The sequence below is a fragment of the Lactuca serriola genome, chromosome 7 (genome assembly GCF_051521515.1).
Source record: "Lactuca serriola cultivar US96UC23 chromosome 7, Lser_US96UC23_V15, whole genome shotgun sequence".
Classification (NCBI taxonomy): Eukaryota; Viridiplantae; Streptophyta; class Magnoliopsida; order Asterales; family Asteraceae; genus Lactuca; species Lactuca serriola.
Genome location: NC_136414.1, coordinates 57,985,433 through 57,996,498, shown reverse-complemented (window position 1 = coordinate 57,996,498; position 11,066 = coordinate 57,985,433). Strand labels below are relative to the sequence as shown.

Genomic DNA, 11,066 nt, shown 5'->3' with positions numbered 1-11,066 from the left:
AATGGTATATGGTAGTTTCAAAACATTAGCATTTGCAAAGGAAATGCTTATACTTTTTTTTGAAACAATTCACAAGGTAAAATGTAAAACATTTCTTAACAACACAAGTTTATGTAAACAAACATGTTCACCAATGTAAACATGTCAACAACAATAGCACGTTTATTGGTTTTTAAACATGATATCTTGTGATAAAATTATTCATATTCTATAAACTGTTATCATGTGAACAGATCCGCTTTTGCCATGTGATCCACTTATGACACTTAGTTTGGTTTTAATTATCATTATTGTATGTTTTCTTTATACAAAAAAGAGCGAACAACTAACTAATAAACATATAGATTAACAAAAGCAATCAGCTTCAAATAAACTAAACTTCTAATCCGAGTGGAGTTGTAGAACCAACAAACCGTTCACATAAAAAAAAATAGGTTCCCGGTTGACCACTACGGTTTCCTACTTTTGCAAGGATATGGGAAAAAGCTAGCCCTTTGGACGATATGCTAAGAAGTATGTCGCATACTCTCTCCTGATTAACTTCTAGTTGAAACCTCCAAAACTTACAGTTCACATAAGATTTCTGATTAAATTTTTTTGTTTATTACATGAATCAACATGATTTTAATGTTTAGACTACTCTATAAATTATGTGATTTTTTAGATAGTAAGTATAATTCATTTTGATTGGATTTCAAAGTAAGAACTTTTAGTTGCACCTGGCAAAATTAATAAGATGGGTTTGCACAAAAAAGGGAAACCAAACTAAAAACCAAAAAATCAATCTTCTTTTGAAAATCCTTGGTTTGATTTTTCATATTTTGTATGAGCGGTTGGTGTATGTTCTTATAAAGAAAGTTAACGTCATAAAATTACAATCAATAGTATACAGTATGTTCTTTGGGTCACTTACATTCTAATTGTATTCAATAGTCCAATAAATTTTTTAAGCTTCTCATTACATAATTAGGCCATACGGTATACTTCAAACGAGCATGTCCGTGGTATACGTGGCCACAAACAATGATCGTGCACACCGTCCCGGTTTGTCATCGTGCGTCATGGTCGTGGCTACGACAGAGGCGGACGTCCAATGGGCTTTCGAGGCTTGCATTCGACCGTTCAACGGTCATTTTTTCAAGTTTTTAATTTTTCTTACAAACTCAATACATATATAAACACAATAAAATTGTCACTTTTCATCAAATTTTACACACTCATTTTCTAAACCTAAAAACACATGGATTTCTTTAAGAATTTTGACTCGATGATGACGGAGAATTCATCTCGACCTTCTTCAATGTTGTGCAACACCTTCACGATAAAGAAAGTTCAAATGTTGCTCGTGCAAGGGCGGTCGCCAATCATGATCGTCAAGCCACACACGACTTATTGGTACATGATTATTCTGCCAATAATTGTCTTTACAATGATCACTCGTTCGAACGTTGTTTCTGTATAAATAAGGCTATATTTTTATGTATTAGTAATGCTTTAAAAGTTCGTTATGATTTTTTCAAACAAAAACTCGATGCTAAAAGAAGAATGTTTTTAGTAGTATACAAAAATATATGGCTGAGGTTAGGTATTTGGGATACGGTATAGCAGTTGATGCATCCGACAAATACTTAAAAGTATCTGAGAGGATCGCAATTGATTGTGTAGATTGGTTTTGTGCATGTGTGTATGATGTTTTTCACAAACAATATTTGCGTAAACCTACTCCACGTGATATCAAGAGATTATATTCGGCTCATAAAGAAAGGCATGGATTTCCGAGTATGCTTGGGAGTCTAGATTGTACGCATGTGGCTTGGGAAAAATATTCAACTGCATGACGTGGTCAATTCACTCAAGGAGATATAGGTGAACCAAGTATAACCCTAGAAGCTGTTGCATATCAAGATTTGTGGATATGGCATTCATTTTTTGGAGTTGCAGTGTCTAACAACAACATTAACGTTCTTGATCAGTCTCCTTTTTTCAACGATCTTTGGACCGGCAAAACACCTAATATGACGTTCACGGTGAACGGACATTCGTACAAATACGGTTACTACCTTTGTGATGGGATATACTCGGATTATTCTACACTTATGAAGGCATACTTGGTTCCTCGAAGTGAAAATGAAAAATTGTTCACAAAGAGGCAGGAATCAACAAGGAAGAATATCGAGGGGTCATTTGGAGTCCTCAAGCAGACATGACATGTAATGAAAATACGCTACAAGACTTTGGGATAATGATAGAATTAAACGAATGGTCCAAACATGTATTATAATGCATAATATGATCAATGGAAATCAAGGTTGATCGATTTGCACATATGATCCGGACGACGTTGTCATCCCGCTTGAAAAGTTCATACTCGGAACGAATGAATTTTTATCACGAGTTGTTGAAATTCATAATATCGAAACGTGTTTCAATCATCAAGAAGATGTTGTGGAACATTTATACCAACTAAACATGAACGAAGAATGTTTTTTTTTACTTTTTTTTGTTTGTTTGTTTTTTTAATTTATGTTATTTAAGTAATGTAATGTTTTTTTAACTCTAGGTTAATTAAGTAATATAGTTTGAAGTTGTATTTTTATTTTTATAATTAATTATTTTCAAAAAAATGTAATTTTATTGTATTTTCGAATTAAAAATAATAAAAAAAAAAAGTGATGTGGAGTGGAGTGGTTAGTGGTGGGTATACCATAGGTTTAGTGCTAGTTAGGCTATCTAGGTTAGTGGTAGTAAGACTATCCAGGTTGATGGTAGTTAGGCTATCTGTTATACCTACCACTAATTACTATAATGGTGGATGTCACATCATCACCACTCCTTACCACTAATCATGGGATACCTACCATTAAATACACCACTCCACTTCATTTTTTTTTAATTAAATTTAAATCAGAAATACATAAAAATCATTTTTTAAATACTAGTTTTCATTAATTTAAAGTACCAAATTACATTAATTAAAATAAAAATAATAAAAATAACATTAAAAATAAAAATAACATTAATTAAAATAAAAATAACATTAAAAATAAAAAACCTAAAATTACCAAGCTTAACTAAAAAAGTTATCCCATATTCTTACGTCGGACTCGAACAGACTCTTTTATCACGAGAAATAGTTTCAAATCTCGCCTTCGAAACCGTCCGCTTTCATTTTCAAGATTTTCATATGGCTTTTTGTTTGAATCACCGATTGTGTTTCTATCATTTTTTGTTCTCCCCGACTCAACATCTCCACCTTCGTTTCTTGAACATACACATAACGATCAATTTTCTCTCCAAATTGATCTATAACACTAGATCCCGAAGCTGTTGAAGCTGTTTTTTTGCTTTATTTATTCCAACGGACCGACGAAGAGATCGCTTGTCTTCAAGATCGACCGGATCATTGTTGATGTTGAAATGTGTACGTCCGTCCGATTGTTGAGGCGTTGCATCAGGGTTTTTAAACGCTTTGAACCAAAAGATTGTGAACTTCCTTTTGTTTGCTCTTTCCATTTCGGAGCATCTTTCAACTTTAGCCAAGGTTTCATATACGGAAAAGCTTTGCGGGTTGGCATTAATTTTTCAAATTGGTTTAAAGCCGCCTTGAAGACATCAAAATCGTTTGACCCGCTTTTTCGTATGTTTAGGAGATTGTTGTAAATTCCTCCAAATTCGATGCATTTTAGTCGAATATCGCGCCACTTCAAGCTAATTTGATCGAGATTTCGGCTTTCACTTCCCGTTAACTCATAAAACACCGCACGAACTTCATCCCAAAAACAATTGAACGTTTGACTATCGCCTTCGATTGGGTCTTGGGAAGCCGAAATTCATGCCTCGGCTAGCTTTTTTTCTTCCTCTTTTGTCCATGGGCCCTTTCTTGGGTGGTGTTGAGTCGGACTGATTTTTTTCCTTTTTTTCTTTTTAGGTCGAGATGGTGGTAAAGGTTGAGTTTTCGAAACAAAATTCGGCCAATGAGGGGGTTGTGACGTTTGTGGTTGTGATGATTGTGGTTGGAATTGTCGGAAAGTTTAATATTGTTGAAGTTGTTGGATGTTCGGAAAAGTTTGATATTGTTGTTGGAAAAGTGTTGTTTGTTAGATAGGGGAACCGGTTTGAAGCAAATTGACAAAACCACCTTAAGATGATTCCATAGTAAAGAATTGACGATGGATTATGTCTAACGCAAAAACATTATTGGGCTTGCGATTTCTAAAGTTTGGGAGGTGTTTTGGTTGGGATCATTTTTGATTGATATGAAATTGTTGTGTGTGTTGTGTATAGAGAAAGAAAAGAATGGTGTAAAAAAATGAATGTAAAAATGTTATATTTATAGGTAAAAAAAAAGTTTTTTAAAAAATATAGCCATTCAACGGCTACTTCTTCTCCTCTTCTCCCATTCGTCGTTCTCCATTGCTCTCCTGAGCACAAGACTCAACGACCACGATAAACAAGGGTGGCGTGCAAGGACCACTATCATGGCCACGTAGACCACGACCCATCTCATGGCTGATATACATGTAGGTCTTAATGGTAATGACATGGCACCCATCACTATAGTGGTTAATCATATTGAAATCACCACATGTTCGAAACCAGGTAGATACAAGTTAGCAAATCCTATCATATCACAGTTGACGCTACACAGAATTCAATATCAGTTTGTCTAGTTGAATTATATTGGTGTAATGAGAACCAAAAAAAATACAATCTATCTTTTTTTTCTAAATTCTCTCTTCCTTATTCCTTAACACACAACAAATACAATCTATCTTTATGAACCCGAAAAGAATTTTTTTTTTTTTTTTGAAAGAGCAGATTCTGTTGGAACTAATTGAATGACTTATTGTATAATGATAAAACAGTTGTGTATCAAAACATGATGCAAATTTTCCTTTAACAAAATGAGTCTTACAATAATAAAATTAGGACTTGGATGCAAATAGTAGTTCCTTTTAAATTACACAACAATTAAATTTACAAGATACAAAACCAAGCCAAGCCAGATAAAAACGAATAACACTACAGTCTCCTACAGCTACATCTGAATCTGAAGCTGAAGAATCAATCAATTGAATTTTAATCTTTTTTTTCTTTAAAAATAAACCAAAAGAATGCCTAAGTTCATGGATGATTAAAATTCACCAATCAACCATATATAAATGGGGGGATAAATCATATTACCTGGTGACATTTTGCTCACCATAAATGTTTTCTTTTTTCTTTTTTCTTTTTCTTTTTTTTTAGACATCGTATTTTTTTGGTTGTCTCCAGTGGGCCAGACCTCTTGATAAAGAACCAAGAATTGAAATCTTGCTTTGCGCTCCTTTCCTTGCGTATAAACGTTTGGCTGCCAAATCTGAAAACTTCTTGCCTTTTTCCATTGTTCTTTCAATCTGAAATAATATTTAAAAACAATACATATGTTTAGAGTAAATTACATTTTTGGTCCCTGAGTAAAGTTGATTATTGCAATTTAGGTCCCAGTAAGCTTCCTCTTATTGGTCCATGTCCCATGTGAAATGACTACTTTTGGTCCCTAAGTATAGCTTATTTTTGCAATTTTGGTCCCAAAAATAGTCATATTGCTTGGAGAAAACTTTTTGGTACCAAAATTAATGTTACGAAAACCTCATCCAAGGACCAAAATTGCAAGAGAAAACTTTTTGAGGACCAAAAACGTAATTCACTCTTGAAATAAATACCAAATCTAATAATCTGACCTTGTGTATTTTTCCATTTCTCAAATGGTATCGGATTCCAGACCAATTGATAGATTGAGAAAAATGTGAACGGATAGCAGAAATCGGGTATAAGAAGTTATCCACCACCATTGCAACAAACACCTGTGTGTGCTCATATATATATATATATATATATATATATATATATATATATATATATATATATATATATATATATATATATATATATATATATATTTAATTAGCTAAAAATTTATAAAAATTGTGTAAAGTTTTATAAAACTAAAACTTACCAAACACCAATTATAAGCACTGAGTGAAAGAGGAGGTGCCTCGGGTGACAACATGTTGCATAGTCTGACTTCTATTCTTGTTAAATTCCACATTGAAAGAAGTTCAATTGCTGTGCATGTCACTAGGCATCCCACCAGAATCAACCCTAGTAAAAAAAATTTAAAAATCAAAAATAGAAAATAGAAATAATGTTTTTTTAAAAATAGTAAAAGGAAACGTGAGGTTACCTTTAGGGTTGAGAGGAGATTCTTCAGCTACCTTTTCCTTCATGTAAAATCTTAAAGCAGCTATAACATGAAAGAATGCCATAACATATGGAGCTACGAATCCCCAAGATAAGTAGCAGTGGACAGAAAATAATGCTCTGTTCATTACCCAATTTATATATGTTGTGTATGACTCCAACACAAATGTTTGTTTTCTCAAATAATTCCAGTACCTATTTTTTTTTTTTTAAAAAAAATAATAATAAGAATTTATTAAATTGAGGTTATTGGTTTTTAGATATTGAATTTCAATTTTTTTTTCAAACCTTGAAAAAGTGAGATCACTAGCAAGTGGATGAGGGAAAACAGCAACAGGAGGTGATGTGATAAGCCTTTTATGAGCACCTGTTGAAATAAATAGATAAATAATTAATAATAGAATAAACAAATAATAGAAAAATAGGAAAATTGGAAAATGTATTACTAGCTATGGCAGCAAGAGTCATGTCATCAGAGTATCCACCATCACTAAGCTGTGAGACAACACCATGTTTATCAGTTCTGAAATCGTCTGCATGCATCTGTGAAAAAATAAATGGAAAAAGAAGAAAGTATAAATTGTTATTAATTAATAAATTGAAATTTAATTAAGGTGGTCAAAGCAAGGGTCAAAGTCAAAGGTTCTTGCCATCATGCATCCTCCCCAAAGAAAGAATGTCCTTCCACCAGTTGCAAATCCCATTGAACATGGCTGTATACAAAATGATGTTTAGTTGAATATGAATAGGTATAACTAAATGTAATAAATAGCAATGTACTTTTATGTATTTGTGTGTTATAGTTTCATTTTTATTTTCTTTTAAGGGATTGTAGTATGAAAGATCTAAATAATTATAGGATTATACATTTGAGGGATTTTTTCTTAGGGTTAATCTCAAAAAAGACCTTATATTTTGTGTTTTTTCTGGATTAAACCTTGAATTTATTTTTTGCCTGAACAAAAAAAAAACCTTGTATTTTTTTGTTTTTCCTGATTTGGCCCTTTTAGTCATTTTTTGACAAAAAAAAATGTAAAATGTGAGGATTTTTTCGAGAAAAACAAAAAAATGAGGGTTTATTTGGAATCATTTAGAAAGGTTGAAGGGTTTTTTCAGAAAAAAATACAAAGTTGAGGGCTTTTTTTGAAAAATTAAAAAAATACAAGGTCTTTTTCAGGCAAAAAATAAATTTGAGGTTTAATCCGGAAAAAAACACAAAATATAAGGTTTTTTTTTAGAATAGATTAAAGAAAAAACATCATAAATGGTCCTTGTGCTTTCCAGAAATCTGGCATATAGTCCCTAAGTTTAAAAAACCTCACAGATAGTCCCTGTGGTTTCAGAACTTTTAATGTTTGGTCCTTATTACTCATTCCATTAAGTTTTGTCCGTTAACTGAAGGGCATTTTCGTCATTTCATTACCATAGGTATATTAAATAATTATATTTTATTTTTTCTTTTTTTTTAAATAACAAAAAACTTCATAAATGGTCCCTGAGGTAGTGAAATGACGAAAATGCCCTTCAGTTAACAGACAAAACTTAACAGAGTGATCAATAAAAAAACCAAACATTAAAAGTTTTGAAACCACAGGGACCATCTGTGAGGTTTTTTTGAACTTAGGGACCATTTATGATGTATTTTCATAATTCTATTATGAAATTGTACTTCAAACTTTCTGCTTAAGACATTGGCTATGATGCTATAAATTATACAAAGCATGTCATTAAATTAGCCATTTGTAAACACAAATACAAAGCTTTATTGAGGCTTACCATGTGATATTCATAGATACAGTAACTTCCCAAACTTCCAGAAGGTAAATCAAGAGGGTAACCAGTTTGAATAAATATCTGCATAAAGTAATTAAACACAACAAGTTAAGAAAAACAAAGCTTTAGAAAACAAAAAATATAAAAATATCTAGATATAAAAATTAAGTACCATCTATTATCAATGTGCATCACAGCATGATTATTGATTATACCTCAGGTCTCTTTTCCATCTCTGCAGTGAGTGCTCCAACTGATCCAGGATGCAGCCTGACATCATCATCTAGAAACAACACATATTTGCTCCCTTTATGCATTTTTTCCACTCCAACCTGATAATTAAATCATCATAATACAATATAAGTTATGTGTAATATGATTAAATGTTTTAAAAGAAGAAATATATATATATATATATATATATATATATATATATATATATATATAAAGATTGGTTTGCTGCATACCAATTGATTATGAATTTTCTGACTACATGTTGTGGATGGACCAGCTATGATTATTCTGGCATCAACATCATCCTGCACACAAGAAAAAAAATATATACAATAAAAAAAATAAGAGAGATTTGAAATAAGTAAAATGTTTGTGTTACAAATAGTGAAATATACCTTAAAGTCTAGGAGTAATCTAGATACAGCATGATAAGCTGGATCTTCAGTGCTATCCACAACAAAAAGGAACTCCAAAGGGCCACCATAAAGGGAGGTTAACTGTATGTAGAGATCCATTATCCATTTATTATCAATTATTATATTTACTAATAAAAATTAGAAGAAAAAAAATATATATCCAGCTTCAAAGTTCAAAGTAACACCTGTGTTCTCCAGTTGTGAAGATTGTGTTCACCGAAGCCTTTCAAGGGCATTACAACAGTGACACCTGGCAATTGGATCTGTTTTGAGTGCTCAAGATCATGAAGATCATGGCTAAGAAATGCAAAGTCATTCCCATCTTTCATACATTTCTTCATCTGTCTTATTTCTCTGTTTCTGTAAGAGAAAGAATATTGTTTGATCAAGTTTCAAATGAGGTTTTATTTTAACATTTTAAGAAATTGCCACATATATATTATATTATTGTCACTATTTTGATACCTCACATAAGCTGCACCAGCCCATCCAGCAGCCAAAAGTAAGCATATTACATATCCCTGCAGCATCAATATTTATTTCCCCATATTAAAGATCATAGTAAAAACAAAAAGGGAACAAATAAACTAAACTTATCAGATTAGATATAAGTGCATTAGGCAACATAATCTTAATTCTCATAAACTTTGAACACAAGAGATGAGATATTTCTTTACAAACTATCATTAGTCCATTACCATCTTATGGCTAACAATTAACTTAAAACAACAAGAAAACCAAGTATAGTTGCCAATTATTGCTTTTACTATCTGCATTCATTGTGATATAAATTCAACTAAAAAAAGCACAAGCAGTAACTTATAAATCCAGATAAATGTGACCAAGGGTGATTCTATAGTGTATGGCTATGAAAACCTCTCTTAATTCCAAGTACTTCACATAGGTTATGTGTACAACAAACCCTCAATTATGGAGTATCTGTTTCACCATGGAATTTAGGTTGACTGAACGAAGGAAAGATCTGGATAAGCAATTAGCAATAGGGTGATTTCTGGGCTTAGCATTCCAAAAAGTTGTTGGATTGGTTTATATTTAAATCTTACATAACTGATATATATTTCAAATTACTGATAAATACATAGATGAAAAGAAAATTGTCACAATGTTATTTTATTCTTGCAGACCAGCAAGAGAGGGAAAATTAAGGTAAAACATGCAAAGAAGATTGAAGTGCTAACTTTATGAAATCCCTAAACAACAATGAACAAACACGTCAATTTTGCAGAAATTTACTTCCTCTGTTCAACAAAAATAAAAGTCATATCATTTTACTTTGAGTTCTCACAGTCACAGACTAACTTTTCACTCCAAGATTCATAATTTAAACCTCAAAATAATCGCAAGAACTGCATTAGATTGGTAATCAGTTAAAAAAACATGGTCTAAATCGTATTTCCTTCTGAAAGGTACTATTCTGAACCTAATATATGTTTGTTAGGCAACTTGACTATAACAAAACCAAGTTTTCTAATTGAAGAGAACTAAAAACACTTTCTGACGATGTTAACTCAAACTGCAGTAAACTTATTTTTGAAATGCATCAACTCATACAACAAGTAATTTCGAACAAAATCCAAGTTTTCTGAACAAATAGAGCCCTAATTATCATGTTTTTAAACACAAAAATTCATCATAAGCATTGTACATGAGTATAATAATAATCACCAGATCCATGGAACACAAAGTAGAATCGAACTATAACAATGAACTAAAACTAAAACAAATCCTTATCTTGAGCAAAATCGTAGAAGATATAGAATTGACAAAATCCGAACCTGGATCTGAACAAATACAGCGAAAGGAGTACACAATGCTCTGCTGGCGGAGAACAACAACGAATCAATCGAGTCTAGCGGCGACATAACCTCCATATAATAGCTCCGTCACGACTTATTTGAGTGTAATCTATGAGATAAATCCGGTAACGTTAGAGTAAAATCAATGACGACAGAGTTTAAGACGAAGAAGAAAGAAGGACCTCGAATAATAGCTAAAGAATAAATAATTTATAGTGTGTTCCTTTCTCTCTCTCAGATCGCCATGATCGAAGAAGAAAGGACAGTGATGGAAGAGAGAGAAGAAAAGAGAGAGAAAAGGGTAAAATGTGGAGACCGCGTAATTTATATTTCAAAGGACAGGTCAGGTTGTGGGATTAGAGAAGAGTCCGTCACGCTATCAACAATGTTGTGGGTCCCGATCTATATATTGCTATGCGGGTTGGCTGGTCCCAATTTGGAACCCGAACCAAATTAATAAATAAAAGTAGAAAAAAAATTAGGTATATATATTTTCTTAAATTTTGTATTTATTTTTTATTATCATTTATTATGAAAAAATTTTATAATATTTTTTATATCATAGAATTATTATAATAATTAA

The 11,066-nt window shown here is 32.0% G+C and overlaps 2 protein-coding genes across 3 annotated transcripts; one reads left to right on the top strand and one right to left on the bottom strand.

Annotated features, from left to right (window-relative positions):
- Window positions 1-1,571: 1,571 nt before the first annotated feature.
- LOC145064004 (uncharacterized) lies at window positions 1,572-2,207 on the top strand. Its single transcript, XM_079011535.1, has 2 exons — window positions 1,572-1,779; window positions 1,858-2,207. Exons 1-2 carry the CDS (start codon window positions 1,572-1,574, stop codon window positions 2,205-2,207), a joined length of 558 nt encoding a protein of 185 aa, XP_078867661.1.
- A 2,658-nt stretch (window positions 2,208-4,865) lies between these two features.
- LOC145061516 (uncharacterized) lies at window positions 4,866-10,813 on the bottom strand. Of its 2 annotated transcripts, XM_079009020.1 has the most exons (15): window positions 10,666-10,813; window positions 10,463-10,592; window positions 9,132-9,187; window positions 8,852-9,026; window positions 8,646-8,747; window positions 8,484-8,555; window positions 8,232-8,348; window positions 8,020-8,097; window positions 6,894-6,956; window positions 6,690-6,786; window positions 6,532-6,610; window positions 6,227-6,438; window positions 5,999-6,144; window positions 5,724-5,846; window positions 4,866-5,396 (listed from the first exon to the last, which is right to left on the bottom strand). In XM_079009020.1, the coding sequence occupies exons 2-15, from the start codon at window positions 10,556-10,558 to the stop codon at window positions 5,244-5,246; spliced, it is 1,569 nt and encodes a 522-aa protein (XP_078865146.1). In that variant the 5' UTR covers window positions 10,559-10,592; window positions 10,666-10,813; the 3' UTR covers window positions 4,866-5,243. The 2 variants fall into 2 exon arrangements, with proteins under 2 accessions (XP_078865146.1, XP_078865145.1); XM_079009019.1 differs by having other exon boundaries at window positions 10,463-10,807.
- Between the last annotated feature and the right edge of the window lie 253 nt (window positions 10,814-11,066).